Raw genomic sequence first — 20,233 nt, forward strand, 5'->3', positions numbered from 1 at the left:
CAATGTGGCCGCACAAGGGCTGTCGAAGACAAAATACACATCGTCATGATACAGAACAAATGAAAAAAGAGGAGGGGAGATCTGTAAAGTCTGCTTTTCAAATATAACAGTCTGATACACCAATGGCTCCACAAGGGGAAAGAAAAAAGCCTAAAAAAACTTAATACTGTTTTATTTTGTACTTCCTGCAAAGAAGTTAGTGCATGAGTCACAAGAACCAATGGAGAGATAAAATGCTATTTTCTCTCCTTTTTGAGATTGGGGGCTTATATATAAATATACACACAGATATAGATATATATATACACACACACACATAGACAGATAAATATATATATATATGTATATATGTGTGTGTGTATACAGAGAAAGATAGACAAAGATGTTATCTTCCTGTGTTCTTGGCAAGGAATTAGTCCTGAAGTTAGAAGGAGTGGAGGTAGGATTGAGGTTGGAAGGAAAGGTAACGAAGAGGGCATACCGCTTTCGGCTTCTGCAAACGACAAGAAAAAAATTGCAAATCAAACACTTTGATAAGAAATGTACTGACACCAAAGCAAAAGCAAAAAAAACCTTTATTTAGAAGTCATCAAGGCTCAAAGGTTTTTCTGCTGAGAATGAGAACAAATGGACAGACAAAGAGAAAAGTTAACAAGAGGAGTAAGTGAAGGTTGCAGGAGGGAAGAATTCTGGTTAGGTTTTCCTTCTTGCTTACTAATGTGAAAAGAAAAACAAAACAAAAAAAACCCAAAAAAATAGGAGAAAAAGAAAGGCAAAAATATCTCTGAAAGAGACTTCAAGTAAGGATTTTGAAAGTCTGTATTTTGAAGTATTCAGCAAGCTCTGCTGAGACATTTTCAGATTGATGTTCTCCATGTTCTTTTAACATTTTTCTACAGACAAAGAACCAAAACCCCTCTACAAATGAGCTAAGAAAGAGCACTTTTAAAGCTGAAGTATTTGGTTTGTATCAGAGACACAAAATCTTATTTAAGAAGTGTGCTCTGCTCTTAACAACTGATTAATAATATTCCCGGATACGAACTGAAGATGAAGGAATGGCTAATACGCTATCACCTGCAACTACTGAAAATAGTAACTGGTTAGAAATCCTCTAAATTCAGTTACATTTTTGTAACCTCAGTGGTTTCTTTGATAACTGAATAGCAATTTAAACATTATTAAACACACAAAAGTTAAATATATATATTTTTTTTAAATAATCTAATCAGTTTTAATTAATCTTCAAGATACCTTGATGAAAAACAGTTGCCCAGGTACAAAATCTTTACCCATTATTTCAAAAAAAGTTTGTATTTATCATATCTGTGACTACGTTTCCTACATTTAGCCTAGAAAATTTTTTAATTCTGCTTACAATTCACAATCTAATACTGTCAAAACTTGTTATCAAGGTGTGCTTACTGTGTTGTACAGCTTTATTCAGAGTCAGGAAAAAAGGAGAAACCCAACTGCAAGCAGGAAGTTCAACTACTGCTAACTTGTTCATCAGCATTAGCTTGAGTAGGGTTTTGATGATTTCTAATTGCTATTGATCTCAAATCTCCCATGGTAGAGATAACAGAATTTGTCTGTAAATCAGAAAGCTTTAGAAATCTGTCATCTAGAAGACTGCCTGGAAATTAAAAAAAAAAAAAATGTGCATACGCCATTCTAAATGTAATAAGGACATTAACAAAGTGAATTAAAATTCTGCCCATGACTTAAAATAGTACAAGAATTTATCAGTAAAAATGAAGTAAAAATTTAAAATGAGGATTAGGAAATTGAGAATGGCCTCATGCCACTTTTGAAAGCTTCAGATGCTTCTGAATTAATTTTGTGCTGCTTTAGCTCTGAGTGTAATGGGAAGCAGATATGAGTGTGAAGCAGATGAAACTAATCTTAAAAGGAAATTCCCAATGTAAAAAAAAAAAAATTAGGCACACAATTTACTTATAGAGATATTCTATTATTACTAGTTAACAAAAATTAACTGGTGGGGTTAAGGTCTTTTATCCTTTAGGCAGAAAGAATGATTTGAAAACTTCCTCTGCTCCTGAATACATTGGTCCTAGACCTGTTTCATCTTTGTCAGGGAACACTAGCTTGAAATAATCTAAAATTTTAATTATATTTATCATTGTTGCTCTAAATTGCAACATATGTAAAATCCCTTGATATTTTATAGAATATGAATCTAAACTATAATCATAACATAAATCAGCATATATCTACTTTTGGTCACTCTCATAAAATGTGAACACTAGAAGTTTTAAAAGTGAACCATAATCAGTTTCTCTTTCACCCTTATGAAGAAATGCCAATGAAGAACTTACATTTCTATGTTTCTATGATTCTGTTATAAAATCAAATAAAGTATTTCCCAAGTCAACATCAATAAAGATAATTGGCAAATAAGAAATTGATCTTGTGCAAAGACACCTTCCATTTGCAAACCATGTCATTCTATTTTTTATCTTAATTCTCCATCTTTTCATTTATTATGAAATAAGGTAATGCAAGTAGACCCAAGAAGTGAGGAACCGAAGTTTTGTTCCATTACCTTTCTGGTTAGACTCTGGTTAGGCTCCAGCTCAAAAAACCCACAAATATGTACTTAACATATTTGGGATGAAGAGCACAGGAAAGATATTATGCAGGTAGCTATGTGACTCACCAAACAGTGACCATAAAATTGTCACTTACTAATAAAGACCGCAAATATAACTGTGGATCAGACTTATAAGAAAATGTGAATATCTAGCTTACATGTTGTCGTTAAAAACACATTCACAAAATCCAGCTGTTAACATCCCTTCGCTAGCATAGCTTCCTGAATTTTTAGGCCCTTTTTTCCTACCATATCAATTAATTACGAACTGTTACCTGCATGACTTTAAGTAAGAAGGCATATGTGATTGTATCACACTCTGTTACTTTTTTTGTGAGATCCTCTGCATCACCTTATGATTAAGAACTCAATCCAACTCCCACTGAAGTTAGTGCAAACAATGATATAGAAGCCTTGAATTAGCTGTTATTACTGAAAAAAAAGACTGCAGTATTAGCATTTATGTAAGTAAAAGATAACTGAAGTAATGACAACCTGAAGTTGGGCAATAATTCTCAGGAGAATCAACAGAAACCTAATAGTTTCTAACAGTGGAAATACAAAATCTGGAAAGTACTTCCACTGGTGTTACTGTCGTAATTTTCTTTTTTTCTTAGAAGACATTAAACTGTTCAGAGACTAAAGAATAACAAATCATTTGTTTTACATTAGCAAATGTGGAATAAGTTCATTCAGTGGGAAAGTATTCTAAGAGTCTATGAAAATTGGAAACATTGCAAAACTGACATTTCAGAAGAAAGGATTTCTTAATCAGCATATTGTGGATGAAAATAATATCGAATAGCGCATACACCACCTATTATTTTATAATATATAGAAGAATTAAGCAAAACCAACTATTTGGCATAGAAATACTCATATATGGTTGCAACACTGAATTTTTCCATGTCAAATGCTCCATGTTTTATAGGTATTAATAAGTAAACACTACAATATTTAATAATCATAATGAAAATAAAACTCCTAAACCTCAGAAATTGTGACATGATCTCCAATGACATAATTGGTTCTCCTGTGAGGAAAAACAATTGCCCTCTAAAGTTTCAGTAATTTGTGGGCAAAGGTAAGATGAACTTCCATCAGCATTTCAGCTTTACTACTGCAGTACAGAATACAGTTTCTGACAGTGGTAAATAAAATTCAGCTCAGAGACATCATTGTCATATTTTTATTATAAGCACCTCCACCTGTTGCAGAGCACATTTATAACATTTTTGTTATACAGAAATTAATGTATTGTAAAGCCCTGATGGTCAAGCTGATAAGATCAACGTACCCTTGGATTTTTATGGACTTTTGTAAAATAACCCACATAAAACACTTTTCCTATCTATGAATCTATACTTTTAACAATATTTTTCTTTTTGTTTGTGGAAAGGAGTCATCCAGTTGGTAATTTCAAGGCTAAATTAATCTTTTCCAGTTTCATAAAGCTATTCATATATAAGCAAGTTTCATCAGATGGATACCATACAAATACTACATTTATCCTATATTTGTTTGTCTTGTATCCTATCTGGACCGGTTCTTCCAAACTCATTTAAATGAAATTATTATTACTTTGAGAATAGACATAGTTACTATGAGTTTTAATAACACATCTGTTGTCTGCTTTTCCATTTTTCAGTAAAACACGTTCAAACTGATGGATTATGAACAAAAACATTCTAAATTTTAAAGTAAAAATGAATGCACTTCTGGGCATGGGACATATGTATCACTGTCCCTCAACCTTCCACTAAGTGTTCTAACTGGAATTAATTTTAGGGGAGAAGAGCAGGGCAGAAATAAAGGCCTTTTAGCGCTATATGAAATGATGTAATGTGATGGCATGCTAATTATACTCTGAAATGTTTCAAAGGTATAAGAATAGTTATGTTCATTCTGAGGTGGGGGGAAAGGTAAAAAAGGGAGGCAAAATTCTTAACAGTGCATTCCAGAATGTCAGAATTTGTAGGCATAGGACATACCTGCTTTCTCGTTTTTCCGACTTGTATTCTATGGCTATCATTAAGAGCTTTAGTTTCGCAAACACCAGTCTGAAAGAAAAGAAGAGACCAAGAATCAGTCCTTTTTCACTATCAACATCACTTGGATATAAATGGGTGCAGGGTTATGTATTTTCTTAGAGGACTTAAAGCAGTATTGTTTCCCATTTTTTCAGTTTGATATACACACAACATATATCAAGGTCTTTCCACAGAACATATATTAAGGTCTTTCCATTCTGAAGATAATGGACACATATTTTCCTAAAAATAAAAACTGCCAAATTTGGAACAGTAGCACAATCATCAACATACTATGTCTTAAAAGCAAAGCTCATAATACAAAACACAAATTGCATTTGTCTATAGTTACGGATGTCTTAAAGTAAGTTTTCAAATCTTTGCTGGAATTCAGTGACATCTTGATTGCAATGTTCACTCCTTAGGAAATGTGTAGGTACTGAACTAAAATGAGAGTATGCTATTAATGTCAGCTAGTCACAGAGGAACATGACTGGAAGTAATATCTGACCAATATATAGGAAGTACATTCCAATACTGTAATATAGGTTTATTTATTTTTTTCAGTAAAAGTCTGTACAAGCATCTATTTACAAGAAAAACCTCAAGGATGATGTTCATAGACTTGCAGAACTGTGACAGCACACCACCATTTCAAGTTAATAGGTCTGTGAGAATAAACTAACCATTTAAAAAAAAAAAATCAAAACCACTTTCCAATTTTGTGACTGAAGTGTATGCAAACTAAATGCTAGTTCCTGTTCTATGAATTTATCACCAATTATTCTAGGGCTCCCCTTTCCATTAGATGGCTGCTGTCTTCTGTGTCATACACTAACTTTTCCAGTGCTCAGTGCTTCTCTACGAACTTCCTTACTTAAGTGTTATTAGCATCTTTGAAAAAATTACAATAGTATTAATTTTCTTCAAGCAAATTAAGCAATATTCTGCGTATTTTGTGTCAGTCATATACTTAGCAGAAAATGAGAAACTGCTGAGCTGATAATACTCCATTTCTATAGTAAGGTTCACTTATGTGACTTTTGTCTCTCACAGTAACATGACATATATCACCCACAATAACATCCATTATTCTCTGTATATACACATATATACACATAGAAGCACTTCACACAAATTAATATTATGTACCAGTTTCAGTTAGTGGCTGCTAACAATACCAAAAGCAGGTGAGCAAGCCTATTTGCTAGTCACAGTAGTGGATACCACTACCATTACTAGGATGGCAGCAAGAACGTGAGCTGAGTATTTAACAGTTTTTGGCTGCTGACCTGTCAATATGTTATGAAAACAGCGACTATGAGAAATGTCAATATAGAACTCTACACTGATTTATTTTCTTCTGTATTTCCCATATCAAATATTATCTTGGTTCCTCATTTGAAATTGTAATTGAAGTGTTGTGAAGTAGGAATAGATCCTACTCCAACCCACACTCGGCTAGGGATTTTCATACATATTTATTTTTGTGTACTCTTCTACTATACAAAACTATTGTTCCACTGTTTTTTCTGGCTCCCATTAAAGGTCATCATGTTGGAATAAGAAAACTAAGTAATGACATAGTTCCTAAAAGAGCTCTATTAAAGATTTTTGTGGCAGTTTTAGGCTGATGCCTAAGAGATTTTCCACAGATTGAGCAGAAAGAGATAGAATGTAAATAAATTACCATTGGATACAAAGGGAAAATAATTACAAGGTCTAAATAACCCCGTTGATCTGATAATTAACATAAAGTTAGAGAAAAAAGTTAGTTTATACAACTTTCTCAGCTCTTTGCTCTAGCAGATACTATCTGGTTGCTTCTGCTGGCTTGCTGACCTTGGCTGCGTTTCTTTGTTGTGGTTAAGTACTAGGAAGCTACTCTCTGCTTTTCTCCCCTTTCTTTTTCTGTCGTCTGGCGGGAAGGAGAGGGGGAAGCTATTGGTAGCCCCCTGGTTTTGTCCAGGAGGTGTTCCTGTGTTCTTTATAATTTGCAAATACATGTAAATATTGTATATTTTGTACATATTCATTTCATTTCATATTTCTAGATTGCAGTTGTACTTGTAACTATAGCTTCATTTGCTTCCAACTGAGCTGGTCTGGCAACTTTATTTTGGGGGGCGGGGGGTGGTATTTCAACCCACCACAATTTTAAGCACAAAGAAACCAAGCTTGCTTTATAAAAGTGGATAATGTTATTATTCTAGGTATAGACAGAAAACACATCTGCCACATAGTCTTGAAAGAATAAACCAAAATTTGTCAAGTAGTTACTAACCCAGTAATTATAGCTTGTGCCAAGAGTAGTAAAAAACAGATTATCCAAAACCACAGTGTAAGCACTGGTCATAGCAACTCATTTCCATACTTAAAATGCATTAAAGAAAGAACTGTGGGAAGCTGTAAGGCCTCTCTGCAGATCTATGGATAGTTTTCTCTGAAGCAGCCTTTTTGTATTTGTGAAAAGGCTAGTGTCCACTGAGATGAAATTAGGCACACTTAGACCTTACAACATCTGCTTTCATGTGTTAGCTCTTGCTATCTCTCAGGTGTGCCTGAAGAGATCACTTAGCATACATTTGCAGGCTGTAGGGGTGGCCAATCTTTTGCTGGAGAGACCCAGAGGAAAGTTTTTGAGAGCACTTGGAGGAAAGTGTAAAATATAGATGTTTTTGGCATATCAGAGTCATGACAATCTAGAGGCTGTCTTACAACTTGGCCATTACCTGAGCAGAGATTAGGTTTGTCGAATCTAAAATTTGACACATATCTGCAATGTTGAATAATATCCTAGGCTTAGGAAAAAGTTCTTAATTTAACAGGACTGCTCCAGCTTCACTCCTTCAGAGAGGCAGAAAAACTCTACTGATCACATTATGTGTAGTTTAAGTCTCCAGAGTCGAAAAGTGCCTAAGATTTACTTCACCCTGTAAGACAAGTCAGAAATCTAATTGGAGAGAATGATCCAAACATAGAAGCAAGAACCTGACCGTTACAGTTTATCCAGGCTGTCCTTACTGTGTGAAAGACTGGTTTAATTTGGAGTCACTCTCAGGTTAGGAAGTGCTACTACAGAATATATTCAGAAGATAAATAATCTGTTCTCCGTGGAGCAGAGAGAGAATGTAAGATCTAGTTTACTCTTCAATAAGCATCATCCACACCTAGTTTAACATATTGCTAGTGAACAGAATAATATAAATGACATTCATATATTGAAAATATATTGGTGGGAATATGTTCACACAATGCACACACATAGTTATAAATAAAACTTGCAGACTGATATTAACTTCCTTTTCCATGTCATTCTTTACCCTGATGTTGACATCCAAAGTTTGGAATACTTTAACAATAATGAGTGTACCATCCCCACAGAAAGAGATGTTTCTGGACTCTGTGTTTGTTATACAAACTGCATGGCAGCTTATTTACCGAAGAATTACATTCCTAGAGTAGAATTAAGATCAATAACCTGAGAAAGCAGCACATCTTCATTAGTTTCAGAGGTTTAAAATGTCATTTACAGCATGAATTCTAAAAGCTAAAATACAAAAGCTATTCTCAAACCCTATGTATTTTGTGGGTAGTTCATCACACTGGAAATAGAAAAGCTACATCCCAGAAAAAGACAGATTTATAAACAGGTAACATTTGTCATTTCTTCCTCATTTTTATGCCATAACACGTTTGTGCTACTGCAAAATCAGAAAAGTTAGGAGAAATGAGAGGAGTTCAAGCAACATCATTTTCCTTTATAGAACAGATAGTATCTTGTTACTTCTCTTTCCTCTTCTAAGAACAGAATCTGCAGATTTTCTGTGATAATCTAGTCAGACATCAAGCTCTTCAGAGCAGAATGTGTTTCTTTCTAAGTGTTTGAACACTGCCAGGAGAAGAGGAAATATGACTATCCTAAACTACCCTATGTTTGCAGCCACAGTACTTATCACAGAAAATGTGTGCATGAAAACCGCTCATTCACAAGGAAATCATTCGAAGACAAATATAAGGATTTTCAGTCTCAAGACTGGCTTATGCTATGGTTATATACTTTATGCTTCAAGTAAACTTTTATCATTTCAGAACAGACATATTTTTTCTGACACACACAATATTTAGAAGTGGTTTGCAACCAGTTCCAAAGATGAAACATAAGCCAAGACAGTGACACTAACAATCAGTATTCAAAGAATGGGAACTATTATAAGAAACAATAGGACAGCACTCATGAGTAAATAAATCAGTTGAAATGGATTTCTAATGAATTTGTTCAACATTGGAAACATTTATGCTTTCATTTACAATCACTTAATTCCAAATCTCTTCTGGAAACAGTCATTACAGTGTTTGGAATACTTCCATGTTTATTTTGTTGGATCCCATCTAATGTAGCAACACTAGGACTGCAGCAGAGTGAAAAAGTCTTGTACAGAAACCTTAGATTTCACTTTGAGAGAACGTAAAAACTTATGTGCATTTATATGTATTTCTACTTACTCACAAACTGCAGGGAAGGACAAACCCACAAAGGCACTAGACAGATATTCTGTATACATTTCATTGGCAACTCCTTCCAAGTAGTATTTCTGCCACGTATCCTCCTCAATCTAAAACACAGAAACACAGATGCACAGTTCTGAGTAAAACGAAAAGCTTTCTTTAATATTTACAAACAACTGCTTAAACATGAATCAGATTTTAACAAATAAGTCAGCAGACTGCCACACCAATTAATAGTGCTTATTTTTACAGGATTTTCAGTATTGTTAAAGAGTCTATGTAGTCCAAAAATCACATATCCTAAGTAAAAATGATACACTTAAAGCTTGGCAACCATATTCAGCATGAGGTGAAGTAAGGTTGTAGAGCTCTCGAGGGAAAAAAGTTTCTCAGTTTCATCTTCCTGAAAATTCTCCAGTTAAATCGTTGCATTATATTGTTAAGTGAGTCTCTTGAGTTAAACATTTTCACCTTGTTTAGATGCTGATCAGCAGTCAAAATTCTTTGTTTAAAATTAGAATTCTTTTTTTCTCCTCAGCATCTATAACTAACAAGAAAATTTGAGAAATTAATTAAACCAGTTTCTTTGATGGTCACCAGTGTTTTGGGTCAACTGGAGAAAACCTTTACTGCTAAATTCAATTTTAATGTTGAAAATATGAAGGACAGTAAGGCAGGAATGTTGCAGAACTACCATCAAAAGCTCAATATATTTTCTATGTAGAAGTTTCAGGTGATATTTGAGATCTGCATGGAATCCAGCTGCTCTCCTGGGTCTGTGGATGCCATGGCATCTCTAAAAAGCCTTCGTCTGAGATATTTTATAATGTCTTTCAATTAGCATCAAACACATATATTAAGGCAACTGGATCAAGTCCCTTAGTATCTAACAGTGGGAATAGCAGTATAATTCAGAATAGCAAATACAAAAGCTAGATGATATGGCGAATGTGGCATATGTTGAAGCTGTTCGCTGTTGAAATCCCAGCTCTCTACATTGCTATTGGTGACCTCATGTGAAGTTTGCCTGAGGTCTTGCTTTGATCACCAATGAGACTCTTTTAGGCAAACTACCACACACACACAGCCTGAAATATCTAAGGCTTCACATTAAACAGTTGCTTCCCTATTTATTACATCACATTAAAACAAAGCAAAAATTTCAACCGCAATAGGACCTCTTTGGCTTTATTCACTTACTGTGCTAGATAGCAGGAACAGAGAACTTCATATTTGCAAGAATTATGCACAGCACCAAAAATATATGTATAATAATTCAGCTTGTGTAAAGTTATAGAAAAATATACCACACTAGGAAAAACAATGGATATATTTCTTTTTTTTTTTGCAATTTGCCTTATCACATTTTCATTAATCAGAGTCTATCTGATTAAATGCTAAAAACGAAACAAAAACAAACAATAAAAAAAGAGATTGAGAGATGAGAGATTTGCATTTTCTTTAAAAAGGCACATGGTTTTTAAGATCATGGAAATATTTATCTTGCAATTTAGTTCACATATAACAGCTATATTTTATTCTTTGCAAAAATATAAAGGATCTCTTAATTCCGGTGCTTAGGTAGGCCCATTATACATTTTACAGAGAAGAAAGTCAGACAGAATTAAGTTAGATGTGATAGCCAAAAAATCTAACATAATGAAAAAAGTAGTTTTAACAAAACTACTGGTTGAGATTTGCAAAGCTACCCAAAACATTGAAGTACCAAATACCAAGGGATTTAGAGAAAGAGTTGGATAACTATAGATCTCCTAAGCATTTCACAATTTGTCTTTTTCTCATACCTCCAGATTTTCACAAAGCTGACCCTGTCTTGTGAAAAGAGAGGACAATACTAATCCTGCAGGAAACAGAGCTGTAACAGAACCAATGAAAGAGAAAAAAGGTATGCTTCATACATCAGTGCAGGTAAGACTCAAGAGCTTTAATCTATACCGCTGTTCTTGCTTGTCTGAAGTCGCAGAGTGTAATGGAAACTAGCTGTTTATGAGACAGATTTTTTTTCCCATTACATAGAGAACTCTCAGCATTTCAGAAGTTCTTAACAATTAATTCAGTCCAAAAATATAAACAACTTGCTACTGCCTTGAATAATAACCAGCCATTGATTCGATGGTATAAAATGCCATATAGCAGCAAAACGTAGGCTTATGTGTTGGTAAAAGCATCACAGTATGGCAGGAGGAGTATGAGGGCTGTTATGAACATAAATTAGAAATGACTATAAAAGTACATGTCTGTCAGTATTCAAGAAAAAGGGTAACACGTGGGATGCAAGTGACTTGGGTAAAGGTGTCTGAATTAAATTTTTAGCTATTCAGCAATAAATGAAATGGATAAAACCATCTTTAAGTAAAAAATTTGGGTTTGTTGTGTCAAACTACAGCTGTTTTAAAACAGCATTAACACGAAAAGTTCTTGTATAGCACACAGAACTTAAAGAAAATACTACCATGCAAATTCAAAAAAGGACAAACATTTAAGATGGGAAAACATATACTAAAAAAGCATATACTCTGATCACCAGATAGTTCAGTTCTGTGACCAACAACATAGTCTATGCATCTAGAATGTATCCAGCAACTGGCATTCTGATGCTTTAAAAATGAACTCATGCCTAAACAGCTATCATTCAAGACTTCTTTATTTTCCTGGATATTATTTCTGTTTTTCTTTTAACTGCTTTTTTTATATTTTTCTTTCATTAGTTGTAATTATTATTCTATTCTAAATTATCTTCTAAACAAGGTATAATAAGATGAAGTGTTTTAAACGTTTAACAGAACTTTTAAGCTAAGTAACTGATATTTTAAAATTCTAAGTTATATGCTTTAGGAAATAAAATTATATGAACACAAATTGTTCAAGTAAACTGCATTTTTAAAACAAAAGTTATAATGGTTATGGAGTCTTACTCCTTCCCCAAGAGTTTAGAACGTACTTTTGTTGTTCCTGATTGAAGTTTTTTATTAAATAATTAGTATTTTCTAAATGTTTTAAGCTATAGCTCTGTATTTCATACTCTTAGTCCAGTTTCAAATCATGAAGCTTACAAAACCCTATAAAAATAAGAATTCTACAGAAATACAGTGATTTTTCTCTTTCTGTTCCCTTTTTTGCTCTTTTGGAGAGCTGTCTTCAACCTTGTTTCCCTGTCTGTAGGTCCATAAGTTTGTCCTTAACTCTGCCTCTTTGTTTCATTTCTCTGCCATATCATTACCTAACCTCACCCACAATGCCAAGAAAATTGTTCTTCTAGGCTAACTTTCTGTAAATCTTGCCTTCTAGTTTCCTCTTAATTCCTTTATCCAAATGGAAATGTAGGCATACCTAATGGACATGTACTAGTCAATGTAGAGACACCAACCAACAGTGCTTTCACTGAGACTTCTTTATCTTACGTCCCTTTCAGTGGTGTTCCCACTTCCTCTTTCAGACTCCTCTTTTAGGCTCATAACAAGGTTATTTTCTTTGCCTGTGTCAATACATTCACTTATTCTGTGCTTGAATGAGAACGAATTCTTGTCTTCCCACTAATCAGTATAATCTGTGAAAAAATATCTAAACCATGGTCAAAAAATTATTTCATCTTTAAAAGCTTTGAGAGACAGTAAGACCAATTCCATGTCAACTAACATCTTATGGATAACCAGTACCAAAAAAGTGAGGGATGCAGTACTGGTGCAGCCACTGTTCTGAGGGCAGCTGCTGGACACATGCAGAGTGCAGGATTCCTTAGCTGACCAGTTGCACACTGCAAAAAGCAAAACAATAACATTCCATGTGTGCCAAAACCAATATCCTCACGTTGGCACCCTGTGATTGGAACGTGCTGCAGAAGCCACCTCGTTGACATGCTGGCACCTCTTATTGGGAAAAGATTTTAGCTTATTTATATATGTGGTTGGGTTTTACTGGTTAAGGATTGACAAAGAATATAAAAACAGCTACTCTGAGCTATAAGGTAGATTGTGGAGTTAGGGCTGCTAGGGACTTCTGCTGCTGTTTGCTACTTTGGCTAGGGCTTCGGTGTAGGGATGCTGCTAGGGATATGCTCAGGACTTCTGTCAGCTGCTTAGTCTGTTAAGGGATCCTGGACTACTTCTGTTAAGTGGGACTCTGAGACTCTGTAATGCTGGGGATTCTACAACACAGCAAAAAGAACTTCTGGGGGGAACTTCTGACATATCAGGGGGAGAAGAAAAATAACACAGTACTGTCACGCATACTAAGGTTAGTGAGTAAAACCAGGATTACGTCACTCATTACCAGGAAATAAAGTAACAGCCACAATAAAAGGATTCAGAAAGGCACCAATAGCTGAACATCTATGGTTGCAGTATTCAAGAAATAAACATGAGCTACAGCTCTGCTTATTGTATAACTTAAAAGAATCAACTTCATACAATTTCCACACATAGCTTGTATTGAAATGCTATACTCAATGCTGAGCTTACCAAATTCTTTTACAACTTAAAAGCACCTCTCCCCTGTAGCAGCCTGATCTACAACTCACTTATAGCACTCCGACCTTCTCTACTGATTGTGACATACTTAAGCATGTCTGAACAGCACAAAGCTGAGAGCAACAATAGTGTGTTTTGACATAATGATTTAAGTTAAAATAATAAAAATAAAATTCAGATAATTTTGTTATTATGCTAAACAGAATTTATTATATTGTTATGTTACACTATTAATATTACTATTACTTTTATATATTATTTTACAGTATAATATAACTTTCCTCAGAACTTGGACAAACAATTTCCCAATATTAAAAAAATCCGAATTTCACAGCTATTTTGACACAATTTGTATAGTATTTCACGTGGCTACATTTTTATCCTGAAGGCTGAGTACCAATTTGGAATTCACCTATCTTTTTCCCATGTTCAACTAGCCAAAAAAGCACTCTTACAAAAGAATGTCAAGAGAGGTTCTCCTCCCACTCTACTCTGCCCTGGTGGGGCTGCATCTGGAATATTGTGTCCAATTCTGGGCCCTTCAGTTCAAGAAGGACCTCAGGGAACTGCTTGAAAGAGCTCAGCACAGAGCCACAAAGATGATGAAGGAAGTGGAACATCTGCCTCAGGAGTCTCCTTAGCTTGGAGGAGACTGAGGGGTGACCTCATTAATGTATTTGCAGGATGGGTGTCAGGAGGACAGAGCCTGGCATGTCTCTGTGATGACCAATGATAGGACAAGGCACAACGGGTGCAAGCTGGAGCATAGGAGGTTCCATGTAAACACAAGGAAAAACTCTTTCTCTGTGCTGGTGACAGAACACTGGAATAAGCTGCCCACAGAGGCTGTAGAGTCTTCTCTGGAGACATTCAAAACCCGCGTGGGTGCATTCTGGTGTGACATCCTCTAGGTGATCCTGCTCAGGCAGGGGGGTTGGATTGGATGATCTTTTGAGTTCCTTCCAACCCCTAACATTCTGTGATTCTGTGACACTGTGCATGTTCTAATAAACAGAAAACTGGAAACTTTTGAAGAAACCAGTGAAATATAAATTTATTTATTTATTTATTTTGAATTTTCTTCTCCTGTTGATAGGCCACCAAGTAACCAGATACTTTAGTCCTTGAGAAGTAAACAACTGCAAGAATAAATTGCAGTATGGAGATGTTCCAAATCATACATTCCCTGACAAGTGGGCTGCAAACAATCAAGAGAAACTTCTTCCATAGAAATTGTTTCACCATTCAGAGACCATGTAGGATGCTAAAAGGGATTTTCATTGTGTTATTCTCCACCACAGAGAAGTTACAACACATTTTTTATAACCCTTTTTTTTTTTTACATGAGGCTTGCAAATGTTGCTGATCAGCAACTCTTTATACACAAAAACCAAATTGCAGGCTTGGTAAAAAGTAAGGGTAATGATATAGCAGGACCATGTTTGTAATCTCTCATCTACTTTGTGGATTCTTGGATTAATGCCACATGGAGTTGGAACAAAAAAATACAAATACCTTGTGTGCTTTTCCTTTCTACTTTCTTCCCTTGCTTTCTTGGTTTTAGGCAGATGGTTTTGGAGGAAAGAATTGCAGATTAGACCTAAAGTGCTAGTTCCTAGTCAAGGACCGAGAAAGGACTGGAAAAAAACAAACTCATCCACAAAGTAATGATCGAGCTTCATAGATACTGTTTAGTGTTAAATTAACCTTCATGTAGAGCCTGGAAAGTTTCAGGTACGTTCTGTTAGATCTTATGTCTCAATGTCTTCCTTGTAGTGAGAGACCCAAAACCGAACCAGAGCTGAGTACAGGGGCACTATCACTTCCCTCCTCCTGCTGGCCAGACTACTCCTTATAGAAGCCAGGATACTGTTGGTCTTCTCGGCCACCAGAGCACACTGCGGGTTCATGTTTAGCCAGCTGTCAACCAGCACCCCCAGGTCCTTTTCTGCTGGACACCTTTCCAGCCACTTTTCCCTAGACCAGTAGTGTTGCATGGGGTTGTTGTGACCGATGTACAGAACCTGACACTTGGCCTTGCTAAACTTCATGCAACTGACCTCAGCTCATGGATCCAGCCTCTCTAGATCCCTTTGCAGAACACTCCTATGTTTGAGGAGATCAACATTCATGAAGGTATAAATGTTGAATAAGAACACGATAAGTAATCAAGGACAATTCTATTCCCAAATAAGAACATACTAATTACTCAATTCTATTCCCTTTTTTAAATTTGTACCTCCTTTACTCATTAAATATTGTACACCTCAAGCACATCACCAGGCAGTGAGAAAAGGCATTTCCACATGCCTTTCTTTACTTAAAATCAGCATCTGTATTTATGAAAAACTTTCCTCTGCGTGATCCAAAGGAGAAAATTTTGCACGTTATTCTGTTGTTTTTATCACTCAAGTTAAGTAACTAGCATACTTCCAGCTAATATGAGTAAATGCAATACTTTAAAAAGACAAGACATTGCAATTGGTGTTTGATGCAGCAACAAGGAATTATGCACTACCTTTTACTGATGACCATATTACAAATTATTAAGTACACAGCATTTTCTTTTGACTTTGACATGAAATCATAGCAGGATGCTGTGTTGGTTGGTATAAACAGTAAGAAGTAATTTTTTTCAGAGACCTTATAAACCCAAGAGGAAATTTTAACAAATAGCAACAAAAATTTAAGTTATTCCTAGGAAGAAAGCTAAAGAGTAAGTAACTTGGACCTCACACAGAATGAGACATACCACCACAGTGACTTGAAGCTATATTTTCCAAGTTGCTCTCTAGCACTCTAAGCACATGTTTGTCTTTCCCTGTGTTACACCATAATTCTCTCTCCTGGATAGTCAAAATACAAATTGTCCACTGATTTAGTAGCCTATATGAAGAATAGCTGGAAAACAATATAGTGAAGAGAAAAAAAAATAATTTTAATGGATTATTTCCTAAGTCACTCCTAGTTAGAGCCTAAGTAATTTCCTAGTCAGACATGGTGACAAAGATATGAAAAAGCAATGTACATCTTGCAAGCACAACCATTAGTGCTATCAGGAACAAACCCTAAACTTAAGAGACCCAGGTCTACCCCCTGGAAGTTAAATTATCAGGAGGTCTGTAGCCCAAACCTATCAATCTTGTTCATAGTATGTCCTTCTCAGTGTAATGATGCAAATAGCTACACGAAAGAGATTGAGTATATCTGAACCTGATAATGATATATAATCTTTTCAGTCTAGATTTAAGTCTCACTATCAAGACAGAGATCTAACACTAGTGACTCAGAATTTTTCTTTTAAATTTTTCAAGGAAAAACAGAGGAAGGATGGTGAAAGGAAGTAATATAATGAAAATTCCTTTATAGCACAATGAAAGCAGCTGTAAAATTGCTAGCGCTTGAGTATGTGCAGCTCATCATCACCACAGAAAGAGCACGAGACAGTACAATGCCTTTGAGAATAATTTCAGCTGTTTGGAAAAAGATTATCCATTTGATATTTTAGACATGGTTTTATTTGATAAATGCTCACAAAAAGTGCAACAAATTACTGAGTTAATTCTATTCACTATCTCTGTAGAATAGCACCTGAGTATTTTAGTTACCTTCTTAAAGTGATCTTGCGTTATGGTCTAATTTTTTTTTGTTCACTGCATGTGTCCCACTATGCAGTATTTTGTCTACATGCATGCAATTCAGAAATTCTGAACTGTCTTCCCAAAATTATAAAGTCTGTGTCAAAAAAATAAATAAGGTGTTATGTAAACAAAATGAAAGTTGCTACCTATTTCTATATAAAATTGTCACTTGAAAGATGCCCAGAAGATCATAGAGAGAAATGGTTTACAAAAAATGCTAGAAAATAACATCTTCACCAGAGCAATATTTTTGAGCCTTTACCAAGCTGTTTTCATCTCTTTGTATCTAACACAGGGACTCCCACCTCCCCCTAGCCTCAGGTTTCCAGAGCTTCCTGACATATACTTTTATAATGCTCTTCTCCACAGCATTGTAGGTGTTTTACTAATAACACAGATGAGAATAAAAAGAAAGCACACACATATTATTAGAATCATAGAATCATAAAATCAGTCAGGGTTGGAACGGACCACAAGGGTCATCTAGTTCCAACTCCCCTGCCATGGGCAGGGACACCTCACACTAGATCAGGCTGGCCAGAGCCTCAGAATCAATTCTTGATTCATAGTTGAAAAGAAGTTGTACAAGAAAGGAATGTGTTTTAAATATTTCCTCATGTTCCCCTATCATACCCTTCCAGTCCACCCAAACTGCTTATTCGAATGTCTGGTTTTAAGATACCTTTAGATATGGATACCAAAATTTGACAGATAAGTAATTGTCTGAAAGCAATTCATACATTCCTAGCAAAGAGTGATGCTTCTTAAATTTACAGTGTCATAATTGAATTTCCTTAAGTATTAAAAATTATCAACTACCTCTTTACTCAATTCCATTGTTTGCTTAAAGCTAACACATATCCTTAGCAGTATAAAAAATTTACAGCCTCAGCAACTATTCCCACAGTTCTTTCTGCATGCAAGAATGTTTTTTTAAAACTGGTATTAAAAGAGTATGCTTTATAAAACATCAAATAAGTCTTGTATCAGGTCAAAGAAGATGCATATTCTTGCAATACCATGACAACTAATTCTACTTAAGATGTTGGCTTTGAGGAGTTTGATTCAAAGGCATACAGGCTCTACTTTTAATACTTCCAGCATTTACAAAACAGGGCAGCATTTCTATCCTATCATAATGCAAAAGATACATTGGTGTTGATCTATTCAAATGGGTGACTGAAAAATTCATTCCATGGTAGACTTCAGTTCTCACAACAAACATCTTATTACCACAAGCACCAATACTATTTGCAAATAGCAAACAGGTTTTCAACCACAACAGTTTTTAATCTCCAGACTCAATGATTAAAATTACACTCAGGCAGATCTCTTAGAGGATGATGTCCTTGGTAACAGGCTACACTAACATTTGGAAGAAATCAAGAGCGGCAATTCCTTTATTAATAGAATGACAGCAGGTCGTCTGGAAAATAGAAACAGTTTACGGGTGTAAAGTTTGCTTTTTTTCTTAATATATCATTTGTTGTGCAATCGACCTTTCTTCCTTTGAGCTTTTACAGAACCTGAATCTTTCTGAGCTGATTTCCTCTTTGCTCAATGTAGTGCCAAAGAGAACATAAAAGATTCCATGAGATCACATTGCTAAAACCAAAAGGAAAATAGTAGGAACAAGTATAATATTTTGAGGTTTTCTAACTTGCGGGAGACTCCACTAATAACCTGAGGAATTTATGAAGGTCTGACAGTACTTAAATTCAGTGCTCTAAATGAAAAGGGGTGTTAGTTCTTTTAGGGAGTGAACATCTTTTCAAACAGAGTCCCCTTTTAACAATTCTAATCAACGTAGCTGCCCTCCACTGTTGATTCACAGCCACCATTTAGTATTTCAACCAGATAAAGAAAAAAATTGTTGTCACCAACCAAGTAGGATTTTCATGAAAAAATGTCTCAGTTCTTGTATGTTTATTTTGCTTTAGAATTCAACACACTCAGAGATCTTCAGAAATGATGACATGCATTTTACTTACTTGGAAAATTCATGCTTCGTTAACTGGCAGACATTTTTTGACCAGTACTAAGAGAGTCTTGCATTCTCCCAATGCACTAATCTATGGCATTTTTTCTTTCAGTGTCATCTGAAGATGACATCTGAACACAAGTTGAGGTATGTCTGCACATGACTCTGTTTATAACTGTATATAATCACAGATACAAGAGAAAAACTGATATTAATAGTTCCTTCCAAAACCATCGCTAATTTTATGCTTACTCTCTGTATAAAGAAGTACTAAGATATAATCCAAGCACTGCAATGCCTTGCAAAGCTGAACCTTCAGCTTGTAACTGCTCATCAGTGAGACAATCCAATCTTGTCATTGTACTTAAACTAGAAGTTAGAAGAATATCTTATAAAATAAGAAAATACAGGATTGAAGGTGAGTGAGATAATGACGTAAGTGGTTAGACACATTCTCTAGAAAGATGTTGCCTTTATGTTTGCAGTTTTTGACTTATTTAAACACCTTAACTACAAATGGAGGCCAAAAATGCGTGTGTCTAGTACATAGACACAGACAGTTCCTAAGTTTGTCATTAGTGTAAAGTGCAGAGCCCAGGCTTGTTTCTATAATGAAAACTGTCATTTTTGTGACTGTATGTAATAGTTTGGAAAATCTTTGACACACAGGAGTTTGCTGTCTCCAGAGGATACCTTAAAATTTTGTAATAAGTACTAAGAACTTTGTAATAAGAACTTTGTAATAAGTAAATAAAGAATCACTGTCCTGCACTGATGTGCACTTCAATGAAAACAGTCCTGCCTTTCTCATCTGAAGACATATGGCTATTTTTTTTCCAGACATTGCACAAATGACTTGAAGTGGACCATGGCCTACCTTGTACTGCAGTGTTTCCCATCCCATCAATAACACTCATGGGACTGGAAACTGACCACCATTTATGTTTGGAATCAGTGTCCCAAAAAGGGAT

General features: G+C 35.2%; 1 protein-coding gene across 4 annotated transcripts in view; it reads right to left on the reverse strand.

The window, feature by feature from the left end:
* The window catches only part of KCNMA1 (potassium calcium-activated channel subfamily M alpha 1), a 413,411-nt gene that overhangs the window by 109,237 nt on the left and 283,941 nt on the right, over positions 1-20,233 (reverse strand). For all 4 annotated transcript variants that reach the window (XM_054382054.1, XM_054382052.1, XM_054382053.1 and 1 more), the window contains exons 15-16: positions 9,151-9,260; positions 4,606-4,674 (exon numbers count right to left, since the gene is read on the reverse strand). In XM_054382054.1, the coding sequence (XP_054238029.1) occupies positions 4,606-4,674; positions 9,151-9,260 (179 nt within the window). The remainder of the gene's footprint in view (positions 1-4,605; positions 4,675-9,150; positions 9,261-20,233) is intronic.

The sequence above is a fragment of the Indicator indicator genome, chromosome 7 (genome assembly GCF_027791375.1).
Source record: "Indicator indicator isolate 239-I01 chromosome 7, UM_Iind_1.1, whole genome shotgun sequence".
NCBI lineage: Eukaryota > Metazoa > Chordata > Aves > Piciformes > Indicatoridae > Indicator > Indicator indicator.